Source organism: Pezoporus occidentalis, unplaced genomic scaffold (genome assembly GCF_034315485.1).
Source record: "Pezoporus occidentalis ecotype Australia unplaced genomic scaffold, CSIRO_AGI_Poc_V1 ctg68, whole genome shotgun sequence".
Taxonomy (NCBI): Eukaryota; Metazoa; Chordata; class Aves; order Psittaciformes; family Psittacidae; genus Pezoporus; species Pezoporus occidentalis.
In genome coordinates this window covers 254,990-281,616 of record NW_026916030.1, presented here as the reverse complement: position 1 = coordinate 281,616, position 26,627 = coordinate 254,990, and the positions used below count along the sequence as shown (strand labels likewise).

At 51.8% G+C, this 26,627-nt stretch overlaps 1 protein-coding gene across 9 annotated transcripts; it reads right to left on the bottom strand.

The window, feature by feature from the left end:
- Positions 1-419: 419 nt before the first annotated feature.
- ADAMTSL2 (ADAMTS like 2) lies at positions 420-26,514 on the bottom strand. 9 transcript variants are annotated; one of them, XM_062641213.1, is made up of 20 exons: positions 26,130-26,512; positions 25,906-25,996; positions 24,632-24,743; positions 23,571-23,713; positions 22,863-22,938; positions 22,345-22,447; positions 20,548-20,693; positions 20,327-20,450; positions 19,305-19,385; positions 18,145-18,320; positions 16,876-17,218; positions 15,805-16,186; positions 10,966-11,069; positions 9,052-9,178; positions 6,628-6,841; positions 4,997-5,152; positions 3,812-3,982; positions 3,509-3,685; positions 2,502-2,646; positions 420-1,275 (listed from the first exon to the last, which is right to left on the bottom strand). In XM_062641213.1, the coding sequence occupies exons 3-20, from the start codon at positions 24,740-24,742 to the stop codon at positions 1,157-1,159; spliced, it is 2,898 nt and encodes a 965-aa protein (XP_062497197.1). In that variant the 5' UTR covers position 24,743; positions 25,906-25,996; positions 26,130-26,512; the 3' UTR covers positions 420-1,156. The 9 variants fall into 9 exon arrangements, with proteins under 9 accessions (XP_062497197.1, XP_062497198.1, XP_062497196.1 ...); XM_062641214.1 differs by lacking the exon at positions 25,906-25,996 and having other exon boundaries at positions 16,954-17,218; positions 26,130-26,514; XM_062641212.1 differs by lacking the exon at positions 25,906-25,996 and having other exon boundaries at positions 26,130-26,511.
- Between the last annotated feature and the right edge of the window lie 113 nt (positions 26,515-26,627).

The following is a 26,627-nucleotide window of genomic DNA, read 5'->3' as shown; positions in this document are numbered from 1 at the left end:
GGCACACAGGCACAGGCATTTCCCTGATGGAGGTAACCACAGTGCACACACTGGCACAGGGGATGCTGAAGAGACTCTGGCTCGGCTTTGAGTCACCCCTGCAGAAATGTGGGGCAAGGAAAGGCTTTTTCTTGCTGACACAGCATCAGGCCTCTTTATCTGCAGACTCCTGAGAAGCTTCAGGGTCGCAGCTCCTAAAGCTGCACACAGAACCCCAGAGAGCCCCTAACCCAGAGCAATGGTCCCACAGTCTCCCACAGCTGAGACCTTTCCTTGCATCCCTGTCCAAACAGCCATGACTCTCGTGACTTAGAGCTGCTGTTTCTCAGGACTATGAATGAGCAAGTTCATAGCCCAAACTGCAGCGTTCCCAAGTACAGAAGCCAAACACTCACTACAAACTGGAGAATAAAACAAGATACCACCATAAATATGACAACTTTATTAAAATATACATATGAGTACAAATTAATGATTATATGGATAAAGTTCACTGTCTGTAAACAAATATATTAAAAAAGAGCACGTCTTTTTTGTGATATAAAGTGCAGTTATGTTTCCATATTATATACAATATGTCAGCATTATGGGGAGGGTTGGAAGGACTATGGAACTAACATTTGATTATAAGATAAAATTCTCTGAAAAAGTATACACCTACATATTACAGAAGAAGGGCTTGGGCTGGAGCTTATTTGGCAAACAAGTCAGCTTCCACATTAATGCAGCTAATGAGAGTGCAGGGCTCACGATAAATTAGAAGAAAGGCACTCACCCCTTGGTGAAGGGAAACTTGGACTTCACAGAGTTCACCCCTTCCCCTTGTCAACCCCAAACTTGCACAGAGGAAAGAAATCAAAGGACAAGACCTTGTGAAACACGTGTATGTGTCTGCAGTTCGGGGAATCAAATATACACGACTTTATGTACAGCTCTGATAATGGGGGGTACCAATGTACAGAGGTAACAGCTTTGCAACCAAGCCATGCCAGCACTGGTCCTTATGCAGGAGAGGGACCAGAAGAGTAGTTCTGCATCAATGGGAAAGACAAACAACCCAAAAGCCTCCTTAACACCAGTCTGTGGGGTGTGTTCTCCTTACTAAATGGCACAGGGAGCCCTTGCCGTGGGAAGCGCAGCCCGGTGCTGCTGGGCACTAGGAGTGGGGTGTGCGGCAGGAGCGGCAGCAGGCTTTGCTGTAGTACCAGTGGCTGCAGAGGTTGACTTTGATGGCCAAAGCACAGTTGGTTCCTGCCTGGTCCTGGCAGCTGTCGTCTAGGGAAGAGAAGGCAAAAGGCACCAATGTGGAAAAGAAAGAGAAAATAAACCATTGTGAGTTAATGAGCGCAATTCCCTCCTCTACACAGGCTGCCCTAAGCACCAGGGGCTGTACAAGGAATCATCCTGGCCCGTGACTGCCACCTCCCTGCCCTGCTATCTGGCAGAGCATCTCCTGAAAGACACCATGGAGCTTGTCCATAAATACCATTGTCAGCCTACGCAAAGGCAGAAGGCTGACCCATTCCACCATGTGTAGCCTGGCTTGGGGAGCCTCATTTCATCCAAGCCCTGAGGCTAAAGTTCTCCCCTGTGCAACAGAGCTGCCCAGGCATTGCTGGAGCCACCAAGGCAGCCTGGCAGGGAGCTGTCTCAAGCCAAGTACCTGGCAGGGCATGGGGTAACCCCAACGTACTTGCACTTTCTGCACCAAAGAGGCTATTTGAGAAAGGGAATGGTAATCCAGCTGTGTTACAGCAGGAGTTAGGGGTGAGTGAGCTGCTGGAGACAGGGAGGAGGCCAGAGACTGCTTCAACACTCTCCCAGCTCCCTTCAGAGCAATATTTTGCTTCAAATCCATAGGATTTATGGTTTTATATATATATATATATTGCTTAAACCCATAGGATGCATGAAACATGAAGGCAGCTTCCTACACAGGGGCCACAAGGCACCTCACAGGCACCATGCCACATCCCTGACCACCTGGAGCAGAGAGCACCCAACAGGGCCAGAGCCAAGCCCAAAGCTAACCTCAAACCTGTCTCCCATTTTATGCTTTTTTCCCACATCGCCCTTATTCCCGAATCCTATTAAAGGATTAGAACCGTGTGTTCACTAAAGATCACAGGGAGTTTGAGTCAGCAGACGACTCAGATAACGAAATAGTTACAAATCCTGCAGGACATTTGAAGACCAAAAGTCATTAAAATTACAGCACAGATGAAAGTTCCCAGACACTAGCTGGAATCACGCAGAAACAGCACTGAGTCAGTGCTCCAAAGCTCCCATTTATCCTAAGGTCCTCACATGCTTCTTTTGAACTCTCCCCTTCATTTAACGGAGTTACCTCCAGAAAGAGCCCCATTGCTTGGGCACAGAGCGAGAAGGCCCCGGGATGGTGATCAAATTGGTGGTCAGTAGGAGCTGACGCTGGCCAATGCTGCTTGGGGAAAATCAGTGGCAATCAAGGCTGGAGGGGTGCTGCTGGCAGCAGGGCTCACCTGGGGGCTCCGTGGGGCAGGGCTGCAGGTCACAGGTCTGCTTTCCCACTGGCTTCACCAGCGGGTCACAGCCCCGGACAATGTCCTTCCCTTGGTAGCACTTCACATCCCGCATCCTCACACCGATGCCACAGGTTTTTGTGCACTGGAGAAAAGAGAAAGTAGCTGAGGCAAGGCCCCAAGATTATGCGGACCTGTGCTAAGCCAGAACCTGCTAAAAGAGTGTGCTCACAGGAGATGTCAGGGCAGGGAGCTGAACTCTTCCCCTGGCTGAAAGCCATGTCTCAGTCCAGCACCACCAGCCCCACACTCCATCTTTGCTGCCTGCAGCAGCTTCTGCCTGGGGATACAGGAATGTGCTCCCATCCCCTGGCACTGTGACCCTCTCTCCTCCTGCTGCTCTTTGCAAACAGACACGAATGAGCTGGCCCAGTCCATACACTGCTCCGGGGCACCAGGGTGGCTGCAAGCACCTCCAGATCCCCCTCCGGCACCCTGTGTTTGTAGAGCTGTGCCTGGGCTGGTGCGTGCTGCCCACTGCCCCTTGGGCACCTTGTGGGGCTGGGATTACAGCAAGGCTGCTTTGGGTGATCACAGGCTGCAATAATGGTTTGCAAGACTAAACAAAACGTGACGCCCAGAGCCTCAGGAAGAGGAAGGCTGCATTAGAGAGGGCTTGCAGGGACCCAGCTACAGCCCTTCACAGCAAGAAAAAAGCTAAGGCTGACCCCAAACACCTCCCCTCATTCCTGTTCTCCCAGAGCACAGCCAGTCCCAATTGTACCAGAGCTGCCAGTGCAGCAGAAGTGTCCCCTGGGTGCTCCTCTGAGGGCTGTGCCCTGCAGAGATTCGCTGAGCTCCTTGGGGTATTGCAGGCAGTGCGACCCTAGGTATGAGGGGATGGGGCACCACGCACTCTGGGCAAGGGCACCTTGAAGAAGGAGCATTTCTCCCCCACCTCCCTCCCCCAGATGCCCCGAGCTGCCCTCAGCTCTCTCCCCGCTCACCTCCGACCAGGGGGTCGTGTACCACTTAAAGCACGGCCGCTCGAAGCACGTCGTCTCCTCCACAGGCTTTTTGGCCACGTCGCAGTCAGCGGTGCTGCGGGTCTTGATCTTGCCATTGATGATCTCCAGGCAGAGCACGATCCTCTTCTTCACCCCCCGGCCACACGTGGTGTTGCACTGTCAGATGCAAGCAGGGCCTGCTGAAACCCGCACCCCAGACCCACCGCAGGGCATTCCCCCTCTATCACCCCCCAGAACCAAGCCCCCGTTCCAGCCACCCCAGCCCGGGAGCGCTGCACTTACCCGCTCCCAGTCCTGTGCCAGCCAGTGTGAGGGGCAGTTCTTGTCCCCACAGGGGTGGATGGCCAGTGGCTTTGTCTCCAGGTTGCACTGTGACTCTGGCACCACGCGCCCATCACTGGTCTTGCAGTACACGTGCCGGATCATCCTGCCCTGCCCGCAGCCGCCGCTGCACTGAAACCACACCAGGCAGGTCGGCACTCAGCAGTGGCAGTGAAGCTCCATCCCCATCCCCACAACAGGGCAGAGATGCCTCCAGGGGGCTCAGCCACCTTCCCATCCCCACCTTCCCCAAATCATGGGGCATTATTTAGGTTCAGCTTAAAATAGCTGCAGGGAAGCACAGCACATCCTTTCCCGGGCAGCCCCACCATAGCCAACATACCCCAAGGCCCCATCATGCCCATGCTGAGTGAAACTCAGCTCTCAGGCCAGGCAGGAGGGGAAACCACGAGCAGGGAACCCCGAGGGAGTCTCAGAGAGGTCAAGGCAAGTGGCTACAAATATTCCCCTGCACTGCACCGGGGCAGGCAGTCCCACGCTGAGCTCCGGTGGAGGCCGCGGGAGCCCCACGGTGTTCCACAGCGCTGGCGCTGCCATGGAAACTGCTTATTTTTAGCTGACACTAATGCATCAAAACCTGGGTAAAAATAGCTTGGGATGGAGGGGGTCTGTGTGGCAGAACTGTGCAGGCAGGGAAAAGAGCAGGGGGGGAGAAAAACAAACAGGAAAAGGCTCGTTTTCCGGGCATGGAGCATCAGCATTGTCATAGTAGCTGTGCAGCAGAGACAAGTGGACTTTGACACCCACTGAGGTCCTCGGACAGGTCTTTTGTGGTTTAACACCTCCTGCACCCTGTCCCCCACAAGGGATGAGCTCCAGGAAGACCTACTGGGAAGTGGTGGGACCCATGGGGATGCTGGATCACCCCCGGTGCCACAGGCAGAGCCGAGGTGGTCAGTCAGGGTGACAGCGCTGGTGGGCAAGTCCTGGCAGAGGTGACATGGGCACCAGAAGAGCCAAACAGGGGAATCACTTGGAGATTGGCAGCGGGTGCAGGCTGCCTGCGGGTTCATCACAGCCGGAGCTGCCAGGGGTAACGAGCCCGACCCCAAACTCCCAGCACCAGAGACACAAGCAAGCCTGCACACGGGGCCAGTGGCAGTGACGGCCACGCCGGGGACTCACCGGTCCCCAGTCGGAGACGGTCCACTGCCGGTCGCAGGGCGGCCCCGTGCAGTTCTTCTCGGCCAGGGGCCGGGTGCTGGCATCGCACAGCTTCTCATCCTCCGAGCAGCGGATGTCCCGCGTCACCACGCTCCGCTCCCCGCACCGCGCCGAGCACTGCCAGGAGGGAACAGGACAGCATCAGCAGGGTCCCACCACCGCAGGGACCGGGAGCCACTGCCGTGGGTTTGGGCTTTGTTTGTGGCTTTACGTTGTGAACATGAGCTCTAAAATCACACGGTGACAACTTTCTGTGACTGTCCCTAGCAAAGTCACCCCTCTTCCCCCAAATGCCTCAGCAGCTTCAGCTCAAGGTGCAGGAGGGCTGCACGCTGCCCAAGGCACCAAAAACGCCTGGTCAGAGCTAAAAGGTTTTGGCTGTCACAGCCAGGGTGAGCTCTCCCCTAGCTCCTGCCCAGAGCAGCCTGCTCCTTCCCCCCCCTTTGGAAAGTGTTTTCCCCAAGCTGCACAACTGAGGTTTTTGTGCTGCGGATAAATCTGGCACTGCGCAGCTCAGTGACATTATTTAGAACTGGATTTGAGTTACTACAGTCTCACATACACACATTTGCTTTGCGCATAACATAAAGCAGGGAAGTGTCACAGCGCAGCGCTCAGACACGCTGCTCGATATGTTAATCCTCAGGTCCTGGAAATATGCTTGCTTTTTTTTTTTTTTTTAATGCCTATTTCCCCAGCCAATTTGGCACCCGGCTTCAGATGGGATCCAAATGAGATTAGCTTTGCTGCTGGCTAAGTACAAACTACTCCAGGACTGTCTCAAGTGCTCACTCCCTGACACAGGCTAGAGGAGAACACAGATTTCTGTAAAACACTGGTTCCCACTGGCAAAGCACGGGGCACAGTTACACCCGCTGCGTACGCTGTGAGCCACGCTGCGCTCCCCTCCCTGCACCACGGGCTGTGGCAGTCAGGGGACTTGCTCCCGGGCCACCCCAGCTTGGAGGCCAGCCCCAGCTCCCCAAGGAAGAGGCATCGATTTGGTTGCTTCCACTGGTTTACATTCGCAAGTGACATGCCAGAGCACTGACCACGCCTGGAGATGAACTCAAGGACACAAACCCTTTCACAGGGTTTCCCAAGCAAAACAACAAGCTGAAACAGGAGCAGCCCTGCACCACCCCTAAACCATCTTCCAACTGTTTAGGGATCTGCTTAAGGCACAGTGGGAAAAGGTTCAATTCTCCACGAGTCACAGAGAAATTGCAGGTGAGGAAGGGAAGTTTATAGGAACATAATTCACGTATGAGGTGGGATCTCCCCTGGTCGAAGAGGCTGCTGAGGAAGTAGAGGTGGGAGGACCTGAGCAGCGGGCTCCTGCCCTGTCACAGTGGGCAATGCTAGCACCTCACATGCAGTCAAAGGCCTCACGAGTGGCTTCCTCATGCTGGAGAGGACTCAGGGCTTCATTTCAGGGAAAAAGATTTCCTGATGCACGTTGGTGCACTGCAGCCAGTGTGCTGAGGGCAGAGCCTCAGCTGGCCACCGAGCAGCTTAACTCAGGAAAGGACCGGAGCAGCGCAGGCACATGCTCAGCCCAGCGCTGCCAGGCCAGCCCCGCAAGGACCCACCTCGGACCACTCGGACATCTCCCACTGCGGCCCGCAGGCCGGGTTCCTGCAGACCTTGCGCTCGTCCGGCCGCGCGATGTCCGCGGACTCGCAGAGGTCGCTGTAGACGGAGCTGTCGAATCCCGGAGAGATCATCTTCCAGCAGCGGACGATGCGGAACTGGTATCCCTCCCCGCAAGTGCGGGAGCACTCGCTCCAGCTGCTCGTCTCCCACCTGTGGGGACAAGAAAGGATGGACCGCAGCCAGAGCATCCCCTGGGAAGCCCTGCCTGCTCCCGGCTGGAGGGAGATAGCTGCAGTAGCAATGAGCTGTGGTCAGGCTGCCAGTGTGCAAGAGATTTTCCCCTGGGATGGGATCTGTTATCATAGAAACACCTCAGAATCACAGCCTGGTTTGGGTTGACGGGACGTTGAAGCCTCTCCTGCTCCAAGCCCCTGCCACAGGCAGGGACACCTTCTACTAGAACAGGTTGCTCCAAGCCCCATCCAACCTGGCCTTAAACACTGCCAGGGATGGAAGTGTTTGCTGGTGGTTTCACCCAGCAGACCTGAGCTCACACTCGTAGGGGCGGATGCTAAAACCAGACAGGAAGGAGACATGGGCACAGTGGGGCATGAACTGGTACCCTTGCTGCCCGGTGCCTGTTACCGCAGGCTGCACGCTCCCCAGCCGAAACCCTGTGCGTGCAGCACGTTTCTTTGCCGTGCTTATGGCCCACGTTTGCCCTTTCCTTTTTGCCTGATCCGCTGAAGCACGATGAGGACACGATCATCTATCACCTTGCGAATCCCAGCAATAATGTCACACAAAGCTGTCTGCGCCATGGTTGGACAGAAATTCATGCACCACCGTCAGTCTAATTCTGCTAATGTCATGACGCAATGGGCTGCGAGAGCTGAGATCTGCTCTGAGACGCCATCAGCCGCATACTGTCCCCTGCCACAACTGTCCTGATGTTACAAGAGGGAAACAGCTTGTAAACCAAGGGGAAAGACATAAAAAGTCAAGGTTTATGCAGTACAGTAACATTATGGCAATTCTCAATTAAAGAATAAGCTGAAGATGTAAAAATTTAACTGGCTTAGAATTCACAGCCCCTCTGGACACGGGGCCACCGCTGCTGCCATTGAGCAGGATAGACACATCCCCACTGCATGCACAGGGCTCTGGGCACAAGCAGCAGCCATAGGGAGATGTCACGCATTTAGAGGTGCCACCTAAATTCAGAAGGGAGATGAAACCAAAGCCCATCCAGATGAGGCAAAACTCTCCTAGGACGTTCTGCTGGGAAAGCACTGGCAGCCCGTGAAGCATCCCCCCTGCCCAATGAATGTGCTTCACTGCCCCGGCTGCTCCCGGCAGCTCCTAGGTTCCTCCGTTTACCCACCACCGAAGCTGCTATCGCCAGTGATCACAGAGCAGCTCTTCCCTCTTACAGTGCAAGCCCACGGAGCAGAAACAGCACAACTATAAGAAGCAACCTTATAAAACACCAGTGGGATAACCTAAGCATGAAAAGACCCCTAATGCTTGTGCTAAAAAATTACAAAGTTGATGCAGGTAGAGGTTTAGGTCCTCATGGTGTCTACAGGGCTCTCAGCAGTTGCACCTCCCACCTCCTAACACTTTTCTTGCCTCAGTGGCAGCCCGCCCTGGCTTTCAGCAAGATCGTAACTGCTAAGGGCACGTGCTTTCCTTTCCACGCCTCCTTCACAATTACCCAAGGCAAAAGCAAGCCCTCTCCGGCTGCCATTCCTGGTCCCTCTAATCACTGTGGTCTTGCTTCGCAGCGTTCACAAGTGACACCATTTCAGAGCGTGCACCAGGCGACTTTATTTCTCCCCCCGCCCTTTCCATAGTTTGACACCACCAGTGTCATCCTTCCTTCAGCAGACATTGGTCTGTCCTATGTATAGTTGCAGATGCTGCAAATCTCCCAACAAGCACAGTCCACGTTACAGACCAGCAGCAGGGCTGCTTTTCAGGTAAAGAGCCACAACAGAAGGGAAACATTCTGCAGGACTTCCAGCAAAGATCCTCCTCTGCACCAGCTCTTGCCCTGATACAAGTACACCTCAGCAATGTTTTGGATGCTGAAAGGCAGTTTGCAAGCGCAGCCCCTCCACCCAATTCGCACACGAGCTCCTCCAGGCACTGACCAGGCAGGATGCTGCTCAGTGTTTGAAGCCAACCTTGCTGGGAATCCATGTGCAAACTGCCAGGATTTATGGAAGTTTTAACCTGGCAGCTTGAGCTAAAGCACTCAGGAGGGAAGCAGCCCAGGGGAAGCCCAGGCGGATGCAGTGGGGTGCTAGAGGCCATCCCTGCTGCCCCACCACCAAATCCATACCAACCCCCTCCCCATATCCATCCATGGCAGAGGAAACACAGAGCCCCCCAGGAGCGCCCTGTTGAGGCGGTACCTTGGCTGGCACTCTCTCCCAGCACAGAACTCATGGATGGGCTCAGGACGGGTCATGGCATCACAGTATGTATCATCCACTTCGATCCCATCATAGCGAACACACATCGCATATGTGGACATCACTCCTAGTTTCAAAGAGAATACACACACACAACAGAGGACGCTTGGTGATTTTGACATCCAAACTTTTTTTTTGCTTTTGCTTTTTTTGCTTTTTCTTTTGAGCTGCATTTTCCAAAGCTTCCTCCCGGCAGCAAGCCAGGCTTTCTGGCCCGCGGGATGGATGCTGCTGGGAGGGGAGGATCGCTACGGTCACCCAGCCAACATGGGCAGTGCGGTTGAGCTTGGCCGCTTCTGCAGGCAGGCACGGCCGCCCCTGCCAGGGCTTGCCACCAAGATCAATACATGACTAACTCGGTTTTATAGGAAACACTCGGGGCAATGCGTCTGCTGGGCAGCTCCCACCCTGCCCAGCTCGAGGGTGGAGGCGACAGCAAGCAGTCCCCAACCCGCTCCATCCACCTGCTCTGTTTGCAGTACACCCCGCTTGCAGCAGGGTGCTCCCCAGGGGCACCCAGCACTGTGGGCCAGGACAGGGCTCTGCAAGGAGGCACCTCCTGGTCCCCCAGAAGGCAGCCAGTGTAGTCAGACCAAGACCTTTTCCCTCGCAGCCTGCCATGCCAGAGTAAATGTTGTGAAGTCCATTCTGGGACCTGGCTGGGGACCAGGAGGCTGCTCTGGCTACAGGTAACAAGAATTGCAGCTCTCGGGAACATATGGTTTACATGAAACTAAAAAAAGATCTACAGCTCTTGACATGGTATTGCTTCTCTGTGATATGTCATTAAGAAAGGGCAATGAGAAAGAAGAAATTTAAGTAAAACCCCTCTCTGCTAGCTGCAAAACCAGGGCAGCCTGGCCCGGACAAGGGGGAAATTTGTTCAGAGAGGATCAAAGAAGTCAAAAATGTCCCAGACACATGGCTGATGGAATCCTGGGGACGGCCTGGAAAGCTCCTGCTGCCGGCACACTGGGGCATGTGTCTGTCTGCTGGGCAAGAACAAATGCTTAAAAAATAAAATCCTTACAGTTTGTTCTTTTAAGAGATGTCCTTCAATTGCAATTCCCTCTCTCCCCCTTTTTTCCTACTTTCCAGTGCCAGGAGCACTGCAAATCTGGATCACTTCAGGGACTGTGCCACTGGGGAGCAGCGCATGACCCCCACATATGCTTCATCACAAGTGGTGGGGTTAGCAAGGGGTAAAGGAGGAGAGAGATCAGCTGGCTTGAAGGTTTCAGGGGCAAAAAGGGGGAATTTGGGCAAAAAGGGGGAATTTATGCGAAAAGAATACAGGCCCAGATTTGACATCCTGGTGTCTACATGGCTGTTCCAGATTTATACCCTCGCAGCCGAGACCAGGCTCCAGGGTAGGAGGAGTGGGAGAAATGAAACAAAAATCAAAAAGCCAAACACTATTTTGTTTCCTGCCAGAGCTGAACAATCTTCAGAACTTCACCATGCAGGGAAGCAGCGGAGGGTTTCAAACCCTGCTGAAGGGTCAAAAAAGGGAGGAAGAAAAAAAATGAGGTAACATGATGGGACGCTGCAGGGGTCTGGGGATCCTGCTGAGCCCCAGGGCATCCCCGCCGGGCTGGGAAGTGAAGACAGCACTGGGAGCCCACCCAAGGGAGGGTGTTGTGCAGGACGATGGACAAGCCAGGCACCAGCACCCGGCCCCCTCAGTCTTTGCACCCAGGCAGAGCAGATTTGGGGTTGTGCCAAACCAGCTCCAGAGACTGCGAGATCCCCTACACAGCACCAGGTCCTTCCCATCCCTAACAGACAGAAAAGTGACTCACACACCAGGTGATTTCAGCAGTTGTGCAGAATTTGGCTGCTTCTTATAACTACCTGTGGTGCATGTAGAGCTGCAGGGTTCATGGGAGGAAAGCTTCCACCTGTACATGTCAGCAGCACTCACACCTTGGCCCTTTCTTAACAACTTCAATCTGTTTCTAGCGATAAGCAAACAAAAGAAAAACAAAACAAAACAAAACAAAACAAGGCATTTACAAGGCGAGCGGTGATAGGCCACGTCAGACACACACATCTGCCAGCAGCTGCAGCCCGGTTGGGTTCGGGTTTGGGAGGGGATTTACTGTGTTTGGCGGTTGGGTTCGGTTTTTCTGAGTTTTGGGGGTTTGTTTGTTTGTTTGAATTGGTTTGGTTTGTTTCACAACATACCTGTCCTGAGCCCCAAGTAGAATCCCCAGCCCGGTTAGAGGCAGAGCTTCCACTGTCTAGAAATAGAGAGAATGGGATAAAAATACCCACAAGTAGAAACAGTTCAGAATTTAACAAAGTTTGCATTTTCTGCTCAAATACACCTGGCCCTGGGCATACAGTGACTAAAGGTGCAGTATCTCCTCCCCTGTGGCTGTGAGGCCGGGCATGCCTGCTGCTGCTCAAATCTCAGCAGTTCACTCCTTCCAAAAGCCAACATGTGGCACAGGAGTTTCTAAGCTTGCTTCTCAAAGCACACTTTGCTTTTAAACACCAAGGCATGCCATTTGCCTACCCACTGCTTTTGCCACTCTTGTTTTGGTTTGGTTTATTTTGGGCAGGCAATTTGCATCTCTCATATCCATGCTGCGCTCAAACACATAATGCCATTGAGAAAGGAGTAACAGAGTCAGCCTGGTGTACGAAAAAGCATTTGTCAAACCAAGAATAACAGCTTATCCCAGTTCAGTGCATCCTACGTGCTGTGAGGTTTAACGCACCAGGGATACTGCACCTTTACAACAGAAGGCTTCAATTCTGTTCTCATACCTTTGTTCAAACCCTTGAGACAGCTACACTGAAATAGCGTACAAGGTCGTATCCTGACATCCAGTTGTCTCTGGCCTGGCAAGATATGCAGCTTGTAAGATTTCTAGGCAGCAGAAGCTCTGAAATTGCCTTATTTAATTGTTTGTAAGAAAACGTTCAGGTCCAGTCTATCAAATCAACCTTTAAAAGGACACTGTGGAGAATCCAGCCATTTCCTTTTGGACCCACCCTCCTTCCACCGCCAGCACTGAGCCTCCAGAAGGATTAAAAACAATCTCATTTTCCCCTGTTGATTTTGTCTCTGTCAGTTTGGCAAATGGTTGCTTCCTGCATTTAAAAGGGAACCGAAATGAATATGATTCTTCTTTGTGGAAAAATAACGACTTCAGCTCACTATAAATAGTGTTTTATCTTCCCAAACCAGCTCTGCCTGGGGACCCACATCAGCCCCTGCTCCCAGCTCAGCCCCATGTGCTGCCTCCTGCCACCCAGCCAGGAGACGGGTCACAAGATGAGTTTTCAGTAAGATCCATTAAAACACAACAGCTACTTTTTATACTTTAATTTGCCTAGAAAAAGCAGTAGTACCTAGATCCTCCAGTCTAGGACCACCAATTCCCTGTGACTGGGGCTCCTCTCCCTTCAAAGGAGAAAATAATCTTCAAAATAAGATTTATGCCACAGCTGAGTACAGAAGATCTGTAACAGCGTCCCTTTAACGTATGTGATCCTAACTAAAGAACTGCTTCCATGGATAATGAGGCTGCAGGGACAAGTTCTTTCCAGATAAATCCGACATTTGGTCACAGGGCAGTGTGTCGATCACTTACCACTTTAAGCAAAGACAAAACTGTCATTTTGTTCTCCTCTAAATGCAACAGCAGGGCACTGTCCCACAAAGCTGCTGGGCTTTTGCTTTTCTTTCTCCTCTTTATTATAAGCTTTACAATGAAGACAATTGTTTTCTTCCCTGCCTGCACTTTGCTTCTGCTTCTCAAGTACACAACAGCACTGGAAGTCATCACCATCCCATGACCCTAGCTGCAGTCTGGGCTGCCCATCTTCCCAAAACAGTCCCTGTAGCAGAAGAAGAATTTTTGAGTGCACACAAACACCACAGGTCAGCAGCCAGAGCCCCTGGGCTCAGTTCTGGGGTTTATTTCAGTTTTTATTTTGATGCAAAGGGGGAAACTCATGGCTCCTGCTGTAGGATCAGCCCTGGCTGCACACTGCACCAGCGGCATGGGGTAAAGGACAAAGGGTGTCCAGATCTGCCCTGGAATGCCATGGAAAGGTTTTTTCCGCTCCAGGAGAGGAAGAACAGCACTGCATCCCTACCACAGCACAAGAGCCACGCACCTGCCATTGCCCAGGGAGGGTTGCTCCCAAAGAGGAATTATAACACAGCACACTGGTGCAACGTGCGCCTACACTCCATCCACACTAAGAATTACGATTGTTTGCCAAGAAGTAAGATGCCCACCTCTGATCAACACTACCCCACATGGATGGACTGGTTGGATACAGCATGCAAAGAGATGATCTTCCTGCACATCTTCATTGACATGAAATGAAAGTGAGCAAAAAGCCACCATCCCTCCCAAGCTGAGCCTGGGAAGGATTCAGGAGATCCCAAATCCATGCTCTTGCCCAGACCTAGGCTGACCCCAATAACAGACTGGGTCCTACAGGGCCTTGCATAGTCCAGTCTTGCTGAGCTCTAAGCATGGGGATCCCCCACACAGGGCAAGATGTTTCCCCTTGTGCCCCATTGCCATTCCCTTCAGCACAGCTTCCAGCTGTCCCTGAACCTCCCCCCCCTCCTGGAGGAATAAATCCAGTCCCCAACACTCTTCACCTGCCTCCAGCATCCTCCTGCCCCAGACATGCCAAACCCAAACCTGCCTCCTACCAGCAGCAGGGGCTTTATCCTGCTGTGCCAGCTGCCAGCCCCAGCTGGGCCTGGACACAGCCTTTTGGCTAGTGCAAAACTTCTTTGCATGTTAATGCTTATATCTGGAAAGTTCATATTTTATTCTAGAGAGTGGTGGGAGGAGGAAGTGCTGTAGAACAAAACTAGGGAAGAACGGGGAGGGGGGCAGGGGGAAAGAGAGAGAGCAGTGCTGGGTATCACGCCTGAAGGGTTTTAACCCCCAGCCCCATGTCTTCAACAGACAGGCAGCCAGGGATAGGGCAAGAGGTTTTTAGCACCACAAAAAACTACTAGAACCTCTGACAGTCTTTTGTGACTGCTCTGTAATAGCCAAGCTCCTCTGACACTGGGCGCACATAAAGGTCACTATTCCTAGGAGGAGGAAGGCACTAGCCCCATTTAACAGCTACTGGGAGAGAGGTTTGCGGTACAGGGGGCCAGTCAAGGAAGCATGCTGCAGAGCCCCCAGGGGCAGGGAACCTCCTCCCTCACCCCATGGCATGGGAAAGCAGGGAGGTGACAGCACTGCCCTTATCTGTCAGAGGGTTAATGCAATGCTTGCTTTGGCTGCTGAAGGCAAAGTTTCCACACCAAGCCACAAGACGAGATGATAGACTCAAACCTTTGGCAATGGTTTAATGTGCTTATCCTTAAGAAGTTTCTTGATACATTTGCCTACATGGACATTTTCCTTAGCATAAGTGTCTTTAGCATAATCTAGTACAAGCTGTGGGTAGATACACCCAACTACAGCTGGAGAGCACCTGCTCAGTGCTTTACACTTTATCTTCTGGAGCTCAGCATAACAACCCATGTTTTATTGGTGGTGACTGGGAGACAGAAGAGTCAAGGTAGCATAGCCAGGAGGAGACCCACAGGGGAGAAGTGGGTGCCATGGGGGTGCACAGTGGGACCCAAACCCACAGCTGTGGGTCTGTGACCTGGGTGACTCCCAAGGCCTCAGTGGCAGCTCGAGCTCTCTGGGGAGTGCACTAATGCGTACCTACACACTGAGCGTTAACTGCTATCCTGCAGCAATGGTCCCATCTCAGCCCTGCGTGCCTACACTGGGGATGAGCTCCCATAGGCTGGGACTAAAATCTGCTCCCCAGACAGCATCAGGGCACCTTCATAAGATGCTAGACACAGACTGGACAAGCAGTAACCCGAGACTTCCTTTCACCCAGCCCATCCTTGCCTGGACAAACTCTGCTACTATGGCTAGATTAATTCTTTATTACTTCCCACTGCACTTCATAATACTACTAGTCCAAACCAGCTGTTAAAATGAATCTCAAGTGGCAATCCTAATATCAGCCAATAAGCTGCCACTGACTGGAGAGCTTTTGATAGTCTTGTCAAAGCCATGACTAACTGCACTGCTTCTGTTTCTGTCACAGCAGCAAACCTGGGCTAGCTCTGCAGGCCCTACCAAGGAGCTCTTCATGTCCCACTCTGCCTCTCCAGCAGCAGGTTAAACAGGCAGGGCCATGCCTGGGAGCATGTTCCTGCCAACACAACTGAGGATAATGAGTGGCAGTCAACAGGATAGGTAAAAAGGGGCCAAGACCAACTTCTGCTGCATCAGAACTCAGAAGGAAGGGCCTGGGGAATCAGAGCAGGACATCAAGAGAGGCAAAAGGAAGAGGCTTACTTGTATTCATGGCTCTGATAACAAGCTATGACAGGCAGACAGCAATGCATAAGCTGACAGCCATCAGCATGGACTTGCCAACATCCCCACTAAGGAGGGCAGCAAGTATTCCTCTTGTTTAATGCTCTCTTGACTTTCTGCTCCCAACCCCCTGGCCCTTCCTTCCAAATTAATCACCAACAGAAAGTATTCACATACAACATTCTACCCCCACTTACCTTTGGCTCCCAAAGCAGACAGAAAGCACACCATGGGGTCTGCGTTGAGTAAAGGGCTGAGGCAAGAATAGCAATAAATAGGATTTACTGTAATTAAAGGACATATCTCCTACCTTGCTTTGTGAGTTCTGTTCCCCTGAGGGCTGCTCATGGTGACAGTGGCATTTGAAAATGGTGTGTCTGCAGAGGCATTGACAGTTTTGCCGTTGCTCAGCTCCATGTAAGTGCTGTTAATGGTGTAGGTCACACCACCATCATTGTCCTCATAGTCAACGTAAAGGCTGTCAATCTGTGACCCCACAGAGTTGATTGGGTCTCCCTGGGCAAAGATGCTGTTCATGGTCATGTTGAGCATCAGCTCCTTGGAGTCCAAGGTCTTGTCCCGCAGCTTCTCTGTGATGGCATTCTCCAAAAGGAATTCCCTCGAGGTGAACCTGGGGTCGAAGCCTCTGTCACCATGGTCTGTCTGGTAAGTAGACCTGGTTACGTTTGAATCTAGATTGGAGCCAACAGGGGGAAAACAACAGTGACAACCACAAAATGCATTCAGGCTGGGAGGCAAAAGCAGCCTGGAGCAGCAGGGACATGGCAGAGCCTGAGCAGCCCAGGGGGACAGAGGCAGGAGCTGGATTCCTGGGGAGGAGAAAACTGAAGGTGTAGTACCCCTTTGAGAAGTGGGTGCAGCTCTGCGGGTCCTACCTTGCTATCGCATGGCCAGAAGAGCTCAGCACCTGCCAGCACTGCCCCAAGCAATAGCAGAGGTCAGAAAGGAAGATGCCGTCCTAGCCCCAGAGCCCACGCAGCCATGCTGGGAAAGCGCTCAAGGCAGTTTGGTGGTGGGATGCCCAAGGGACTGGAGCAGGAGGGCTGCTGCTGGGGGCCATGGAGAGGCAGGAGGTGACAGCAGATGTGACAGGGAGCTTCGTGCACCCAGGGCACCCTCCTGTCCTTGGCATGAGGCAAAGCACAGCAGGGCACCAGCGGGGAGACCTTACCCATGGCCACCCCCCACCCACCAGAAACCAGAATCTGAAGGGCAAAGAGGATTTGTGAGCAGAGATATTTTAAAGAACTTTCCAAGGTTTCCAAAAAATGAACCAGCAGAATCACCAGAGGTAGAAACCGAGCGTTTCTCAACAAGAGCTCCAAGAAACACAACACTGAGGCCCAAGTCTCCTCCTTACCTTGGGGTTGTTTGCCCTTCAGTTTTGGCTCACAGTCAATTGTTTCTGCTCTTTCATAGACCTCATTGGTTTCCTGACCTTTGCTCAAGTTCAAATCTTCCTCCATGTCCTGACTTCCAAACACCTGGTTCTCCAAGTCTATCCTTTCCCTGGAGATTTTCCCAAAATAGGTTGCATTGTGCTGGATAAACCCCAATGGCACATCTCCATCGAACTCTCTGCTTTCCTCGCTGTCTGACTCAGAGAAGGTGTAGTAGATGGGCTGCAGATTTTTTGAGTGTGGCTTCCTCAGGAGGGTATATTCAAATGTGATGGATGGATTCTTGCCATTTTGATTCCAGACCTAGCAAACAAACAATTAGCAGATGCAGTGAGTATATGGCATGCAAAGCTTGTGGTTCATCTTGGACTTGACAGTTGGCGAGAATCTACTTTGCTCTTCCAATCTGCTTTCCATCATATTTTTGCCAAGAAAGGTTGGACCAGATAACCCTTGTGGCCCCCTCCCACCCTGGTATTCTATGCCCCCGTGATTCATGCTGCCAGCTTCTGACAGCTGGAGCCCAGCACCATTTTCCAAGAGTTATTTGGCAGCACTGCCTCAGGGATTAGCCCCAGCACAGGGATCAGGAGCCACAGGTCACACTTCCTCCTGTGAGCAGAGAGCCCCTTGAAAAGTCACTGACCATCACCTGCAAGCCCATTTCTATGGCTACTGGGGATGGGGACTTGCAGATGGTGCACTACAACCTCTTACTGGTTTTACACTTTATAAGCACCCAAGTATCCCTTCTTTCCTGTTCCAGAAGAACCTGGAGCTACATGGCAATGGTGCTGCCCAGAAGAAAATTAAATGACTTTTCTTTGTATGCCTGACTTTAGATGGGCTGCTTTCAATAGCGTCGGGGCTTAAGTTTTGTGCATTTGTCTAAGCTGTCTGGCCCAATTTCTTATTTTTACTTTTCCTGCCAGGTAACTTGGATAAAAATGCCAAGGAAGAGAAATCCTCCAGCTGTGCCTGAGGCATCTTCACACTGCAGAGAGGGGAGTTACCAAGCCCACGTTCATTACTCACAGCCCTGCCTGCATCCAAGAGCACTGATGCAAATAAAATAAGAACCAGGCACAGTCCTCACTCCCACTCCCCTCCTCAAGCTGCCCAGCGAGCTCTGAATCCATGGCAGGAGTCTGCCCCATGCCCACCCCTTTCCCAATCCAACAGAGATTTTCCCTTCCCCATCACCACTAACTTGAAAAGTCAAAGCTCACCATTATATTTAACCCTTGATTTGTTGGTCCTTGTGCAACAATATATTCTATGCCAGTCTCATAAACATCCATGGGCCTGCGGTACTTAAACACTGTGCCTGCAATGTTGAAGTTCTTTGGACTGTCAACTTTGTAGTTCCCATTGAAGAAATAGTACCCAGCTTCATCAGCCACAGCTTCCAACAAGAGAGAAACAAATACATCAGTGCCATCACATGGCAAGAGGAATGCAATAGTGCCACTTGTGCACTCACAGGATAAAACCCAGAGTGTCACAGTAATAAAACAAGTGCTTCTCCCATATTACAATGCATTTGTCACTTATTTCCAACACATACCATGTGATTACAAGCCCTGCGTTCCAGTCATGCATCCCTCTACACTGCAAGCTCCTGAGTATATGGCTTACACTAGTCCGTGGCTCCTCTCACCCTTTTGGCACTAGCACAGCATGAACATTGAATAATCACAGCTCTGCAGACAGCAAGAGTGTCAGATGGCCAACAGCAGGAGCTGCCTCCTTGGGAGCACTGAGCTGATGCCACCTGACCCAAGACAGATCACCCAGAACTAGCCCAGGGACTGTACTACATCCTACTGTTCAATTCAAGTCTCCCTCTCCCTGCACATGGCCACATGAGGCTGCAGAGCACAATGGCTTCTGCTAAGTGAGCAACTGTGCTTCTCCTGGGCAACTCCAGACTTTTCCACACTCCTCCTGAGCAGCTCCACCATCTCCATTGCAAGATGGATGTTGCGGCCACCAACACTTGAGAAAGGCACCACACAGGTCACATCTCCTTGGTGCTGCTGCCATGTGGCCATTGCACATTCCCCAAGCAGAAGATCAAGATCACAAGAGAGCTGAAGTCACTTGGCTATCCGTGATCCAGCACCAGCATGTTTGTCACACCACACTGAAGCAGCAACAATATTGACCAACAGTTTCTGCATTCAAGCAACCAGAGTGGTGATACATACAGAGCAGGTGCTCAGGCTAAAGGAAGGAGAAACGCACTGGCTTAGACAACGTGCTTGTGATTCACACCGACATGGATTTAGCTCATGTCTGTAATAAAACTACATTCTACCTCACATTGGAAAAAGCATTAGCTAGTATAGGCACACATGCTAGGGAAGTACCAAGAGGTTATACGCACCCAGAACATCTGCAGACTTTTTCCGTTCTACTATCTGGATATCCCTTGCTCCAGCAGGAATGTGCGTTACCAGGGAATAGCCTATGGGAAACTACAGATTAATGAAAGGAACTTTGTAACAGATACTCTGAACAACACACTCTGAAGTCAATACTGCAAATATCGGGCACATTGGCCTTCAGCTGCAATTATTTTCGTTAAGCAGTAGATTAAAAAACTCATATTGATAATTTAGGCTGCAAACAGAACCTCAGCAATAACAGAGAAATGTGTGAACTACACGTCCTAGCTTACGGTGGGAAAACACAAGCAAGAAAGGGACAGGATGCAATCCTTACATGCACAGGTATCACATTTATCTAAACTGCTGCAAGGATCTATACCTGAAGCCTACTTTGTTGCTAGCGAAGCAGTCCTGCGGTTCAGTATTGAAGCCTGTGCTAGCCAGTCTTCCCAAAACCCCGTGCTAGCCAGTCTTCCCAAAACCCCAGCAAGAGATTACAACTCCGAGGCCCCTTAGCAGTAGGTAAGTGATGGGACAAGTTCTCCTAAGGCCACTGAAGTTCCTACAGCTGGCTCCATCTTAACCTGATCCTCAGAGAGCACTGATCATTAGTGCCAAGTCAGACTGCAGTATTTAGGACAAGGTTGTTGCTTCACATCTCACTAATTTTGGAAATCCTGGTCTTTCAAAATATCCCTGCTTCCTGTTAGAACAAGTCATTTCTTTCTAGTCTTACTGGGTCATGAGAAAGACTAAAATAGGCACCAGCCTCTTGCATAACCCTTTTCACCGTTCAGCATCAGAGACCTCAGGCTTCTGACAAGCACCAAGCAGTTACTGGTTTTCCTTAAGGAAGGCTTTCCCTGCCCAAATTACAAGTGGCATTAACACACGTAGAACACGTGGGAAGAGCTGAAGCAGGCAGTTGGGAAGAGCTGGAAGCAATTTACAAAAAGATAAGTTGATTTTAAAAAACAGCCCTGATTCAAATAAAGCAAAAGGTCCCCAACAGCCTTACCCAGATGAGCATTTCCTTTCCGGTAACTGCCGGTGACGTGAGTGCAGCTGCTCCCATCTCCTTGGCAAACTCCACATTTATCCAAGGTGTGGGTGGAAAAGAGAATGCCATCGCATCCAATCGGCTACAACCGCACAGAGTATTGAGGGTCAGGCAAATGTTGCACCCATTGCAGCTTTCTGAATGCTACAAACAATATTTTTGCTATAATGTTTAACAACCTCACATTTTCCAGACACGCAAACCCCTCGGAAATCAGTGTATTTGCAGGATGTTCCATCCCGAGCCTGAACCATTAACTGTCTCTGACCATCCACAGTGGTGCAATGGAGGTCACAGGGCTTGCTAGAAATGTGAACATAGTCATCTAAGGGGAAAGGATATAAAGATACATTCAAAACAACAGAAACAAAAACTTTCATCCTACCAATGTCAATGAATCTCTGACCAAACTAAACAGCAGCAGCACAACTACACAGCAGCCAGCGATCAGAAGCCACCATCTCTTGTGTTCCATGCTGGACATGAGATAGCACTTCTGACAGTGTGGCAGCCCACTGCTGCAAGCCTCTGCACAGCCAGGCAGTCTTCTGCTGCCAGGAGCTGATGGCCCTCCTGATGCTACAGGTACCACTGACATCAGCCCAGGGAGGCACTGAAGCATCAGCTGCCACTGCTCTGTGCAAGGACTTGCAGCAGTGATATATGTACACATTGCACAAAAACATAAGCATGCTCACATATCATCTAACACATGAGTTAAATTAACATAGACATATAAATACATATATAAGTAAGACTATAGTCAAACCCATAGCAGCTTAAAACATAAGAACTCTTCCATAAACATTCACCCAAGCTGGACTTCAGTCACCCTTTGCTTTCTGCAGGCAACTGGCTGGCTGCATCCACTGGCAATATCCACAGGAAGCAAATGACATTCATATATGCATCAGAAGCCCAGCACTAAGTGTTGAACTCCAGCTAGTGAGCAGCATATACCCACTGGCCTGCACGGCCAAGCAAGACAGCATCAGTGTCAAAACTTATTCTGCAAATCCCCCAGGAGCCACGTGAACGCCTGCTAAAACACAAAACAATTCACTGTAACTGTTCTGGTGAATCATCTCGAAGAGCAAGTGTCTTTAAAGAAACTGTCACCTTGCCATAGGAAAGGGACAAAGCAGCCAAGCAGCTATAGCTAACCAGGCTGCCACGAGCCAAGTCCTACCACGCTGACCTTGCCAAAAAGGCTGGCAAGACAGGGGCTTGTTTCATATAGAAGGAGGCAACAAGGAATTTAACGAAGCATAATTTTGTTCTTAGGCATCTACAGAAACCCCTGAAATAAGAAAGTCACATTAGATCCCATCTCTATTTTTAGACACCCAAACAGCACTGTGAACCTGAAGAACCAGCACTTGGGAACCCTGGATCCTGCGCCCAAGGAGGCAGCTCCCAACACCTCTAAAAACTGGCCATGATTTTTTTAGTGCTTGATTTTGATGGGAGTTTTGTGCCTAAGAATTAAACAGAGATCTCATTCCAACCCCCAAGAGCTTTCTGCAGCTCTGTGCTGCTCACCCAGGTGACCAAGCCAACTGACTGCATCTCAGCAACATCTGGCAGAGCATATGAAGGGTGTGGAGTAAGTGCCACCAAAACACAACATAGCCAGCAATGGCCCCAGCTCTAAGGACACTTGTTTGGGTGAGCCAGACTCTCCCTACCAGCACAGCCCATCACCCCACACTCCCACATCCTCCTTCAGCCTTTCAGCTCTCTGGTCCTCAAGGGATGCGACCTACACAGGCTACAGCCACAAATTCATGTTGTTATTTTATTTTTAAGCTACACTGCAGCTGCAAAATGTGCCTTTGAGCTTGGGAGACAGTTGATTGTGTCTCTGAAAAATCACTTTAAAACAGCAGAGGAGGAGCCTTCCTGCAGGCTATAGCATCATAACTATCAAAATATTTGGCTAAGCATTATGAAACACACAAAGAATGTCTTGTTACCAGGATATAAAGGTTTCCATTGATATGTTCTGCCATTATACACATGGGAATTAAATGATGAACACTGCTCCTCTCGAAAGCTCCTTCCGTTTGCAGGGCACTCCTAGAATGGGATACATTAACATCCTGATGAAAACAAAGTGCGGGAAAGGTTTCTGGCACATCTTAACTGGCTGCAAGGAGTGTTTCCATTGCCTGCCCCATCCAGAGCCACATCATCCTCCTCCCTCCTCCTCCCACTGCAGGGACAGCCAGGGGAAGCCCTCATGGGAGATGGTACAAGAGCCACCCACTGGCTTTTATGGCCCCCAGTGAAGGCAAAAGGCTCAAAGCCCTGACACAATGGTGATGGGCACCAAAGAAGGGAAGTCCAGTTGCTTGGAGAGGCAACATGGTGACTGCTACAGGACAAATGGCATCCCCCTCTCTGAGGGGCCCAAAAATGCCATTGCACAAAGCAAGCATAGCTTTCCACATTCTGTATCGAGTGTTCCCAGTGAGAAAAAGGATATCCTTACTTGTACTTTGCAGAGCTGGTATCTTTTGGACGTTCCAGTGCAAGTTTTATTAGCCAGCCCACTCACTGACTTTCTTCTGAATAAAGAAATGACAGAACGGGATCAGAAACCCTTTCCCCTTGTTTAAATACACTTGTCCCTACTTCTGCAAGATCAGTCTCCATGCAGCAGAACCACAGGGATCTTTTACAATCCCACAGAAGTTCATAGAAAAGGTCTCTCTGGGTTTGTTACCTGCAGCATCCACTATTCACATTACAGTATCCTAGGAGGGACCATGGGGATGATGGCCTGGGGACAAGATTTGCAAGGTGCCTTCTGGCAACCACACAGCCCAGAGAGGGCAGAGCCACACACAGAGCAACCAGGATCAGGAGGTCCCCAACCAACTCTGCACCCACAGTGTCCTCACTGTTGTACCCAGAAGCCTTGGGAATGGGCTTATGCCACATCTGCTACCCATCTGCACTAATCCCCACATGAGAAACTTCAGGGCCAGCACAGGAATAGCTCAGCTGGCCCTTCTGGCAGGAATACCTAGGGCACAGCATCCTCACAGCAGCGTGCTCAGGGCCATGCTTGCCTTCTGCATGAGCAGCATTTGCCAGACAGCACCTTGTCACCAGTGCTCCTCTACCGAGCAATGACCTCCTGCATGAAGCTACTCCCAGTGAGCTGCAGCTCCCACCCCCGGAGCTGGGGCCGTACCTCTGCCGCAGGCAGTGCCGCTCCTGGGACTTGACACCCCCCCCACAGGTCCTGGTGCACGCCGTCCACTTGGTCCACTCGCCCCACCAGTACGCAGTGACGTCTGCCCCTTCCTCCAGGCTGTTGGAGGTCTGTGCCACGTCCTGCTTGGAGCATCAGGAGGGTGGGGAGAGCAGCAGCAGTCAGCACCCGCACCACTGGGGTGGAATGAGGGTATCCCCCATCCAGCCCACCCTGAGCAACCGGGCATTTCCCTCTGCATCTGAGGTCAAGTTTGAGATTTCCATCTTGCAAGAAGCCCTGCATTTTTCCAATTGTGTTTTCATTACGAATTGGAATGAAATGGCAATATTTGGGATTCCTCAGGAAAGGAAACGTTTATTGTTTCTCTCAGTTGGCAAAACCAAGCTCACAAACAACCATGAACCCTCCAAGTCTTTTGGTGCTCCCTGACTCTTGCTCCACAGCAAATTCAGGGAGCTGAAGAGCCACTTGCAGCCAAAACCTTCATGGAAAGCTTCAGCAAACCCTAGCAAATCCACTCTGCAGCAGGAGACCATGCCAGTGGATGCTAGCAGGCTGAAGAAGCCCATGTGCTCTCTTTGCACAGACAGGTTCACCACTTCAGGAAGGTCCTTGACACCCCCACCCCTCAGCCACTGTGGGCAGCAGGGTCACCACGCAGAGGGAAAGGAGCTGCTCCACCAGCAGTGTCAGCACCACATACCTGCCCTCAAAAAGGTGTTGGCATCCCCTTGCCAGGGCACAGAACCTCTGTGGGGGGGTCCCAGCTATTCCTTACTGTGGGAGGAGGGACCAAAGGAAGCAGTGCTCATCCAAGAGCAAACATGGCCTTACAGAGCCCGAGAAGTAGCCTATGCATGCTACAGAAGGTACAACTTAGGTTAAGCCGAGACCAAAGAGTTAAGCCAAATCATACATCCTCACACATGCTAGAGACCTGATGCATGCACAAACCAGCCTTGCAGGTCCTGGGGGTTACCCATCCCAGACACACCGTTTTAAAACCCAGAGACCTCCCAGCAAGGCAATGTGCTTACCTGAGCTATCACAAAGGCAACATTGCCCACGAAGAGAAGGGCCAGAACCCCTTTCAGCTGGGATCGCATCCTGAGGGAGATGCTGCTCCACCTCCACTTAGATATCTTCATCCTAGAAAACAACCAAACGCCACACTAAGCGGAGCTCTCATCCAGCCCCATAGCCTGTCAAGAGCAGGAGTTACACAGCACACATCCTCTTCAGCATTCCTAGTGAGCTAAATGACACCAGCCACCACTGGCTGAAGGGGCTTGATCCTGAAGTTACATTTAATCAGTGGAAGCATTAACACAGTACAAAGTCCACATCCCACCTCAGCTGCCACCTTCCAAACCACAACTTCACAGTGGTTCCCAGTGGCTGCACCTGATCCCACCAGGGTGAGCTGGAGCTCTAAGGATGTCTAGGAAGGGAGCAGGTCTTACACAGAAGCCAATACTGCACAAGAGGCAGCCAGTAACAAGAAGTATCCCTGGCTCTATAGCAGCAGTGCATCTTAACATTCCATTTACAGAACTGTTCCTGCAACAGCAGGATGAAAGGCTTCATAAACAAATAAATTCAATTAACAGCCAATATTTTTCCTTTTTTTCATTTGTTCACTCCAATTCCTATCTATTCCAGGGAAGAAGCCTGTTCTTAGAGAAGAGAAACCACCTGCAATTAAAGAGCAGAAATTAAGTATCCCAAGTGCCAGCCTTTCATCTCTTTCTCCATCTGCCTCATGAAAGAGTAACCCAGAATAGCATTTTCTGAAATAAAACAGCTCAAAACCACAATACGTTTTATTGTAAACCTCACGGCAAGAGCCAGAAAGGAGCAGGTTTCAGGAAATCAAGCTTCCAGGCAATCAAAGCAGCTCATGTCTGCAAGTCAAAAATAAAAGTGTTCTCCCCTAAATTAATTCCCCTTGAAAAGTCACTAGGCAGAATCTTTAGGAAGCAGGGAGGTGGAAGAGGTGCTGCAGACCTGCAACGTAAAGAGCTTCTTTTCTACCCCTTTTTCTTCTTGTAAGGGCTTTTGTAGCAGTTTGCAAACGCAGATTGCCGGCAATGCCAGCACGGCTGTGGTACAGGGCTTACAGACACTCCAGAGGGCCGCCAGGTCCCACCTCGCCTTCGCGGCCGCCTCCGGGTTGAGGGTCCAGCACAGAACTGGCTAGGCTGCAAAAGCCCTTCACATGCGAGACACCCTTTCCAAGAGGCAGATGCACTGATTGATGGGAGCGCGGCGCGCTTGGCCGGGGATCCCGGGACAGGTGGCTGCGACTTGCCTTACACTTGGTTCTCATTAAGGCTCCCAGACACGTCTGACTCGCAGCCAGTAACGGAGCTCGCTCTCCGCTTATCCCCGGCCGGTAAGAGCTGCGTCTGAATACGAGAACTGAAGGAGGGGGAGGGATGCGGCCGGCGGCATCGCGGGGCAGGGGCAGCCCCGCCGCAGGCTGCAGGCGGGCCGGGCGGGCGATGCGGGGAGCCGGGGCGGCACGGGCCGTACCTGAAGGCGGCGGGGCCGGGCGGGGCGATGCTCCGGGGCCGGGCGGTGGTGGCGGTGGATCGGAGCAGCGGCGGCCCCAGCCGCTCCCTCCCTCTCCGACTTCAAAGGGCAGCCAGAAGCGCCCGGGCTTCCAGCGAGGAGGAGCCGCCGCAGTGGCTCCCCCCAGCCCGCGCCGGCCGCTCTTATAGCGGCAGCCGGGGCGGGGGGGAGCGGGCGGAATTCACACCTCTCGGCCCGGGATGCCCCCACCCCGGTTAACCCCTCGCCTCCCCCGGCGCCGGCCCGCGGCCGCCAGCCGGTTTCCTGCGGCGAGGCCGGGGGGCAGAGGCGGGGGCAGCCCGCACGCAGCCCGCACCGGCCCGCACGCATGCGTCCGCCGCACCCGGGAGATGCGCTGCCCCCAGGCGGGGGGACGGTTCCTGCAGCCCCCAGCCCCGACGGAGCGAGGCGGGCGAAGCGGCGCCGGTCCCTCCGCTGGAAGGGCGGGAGGGCTGGGCT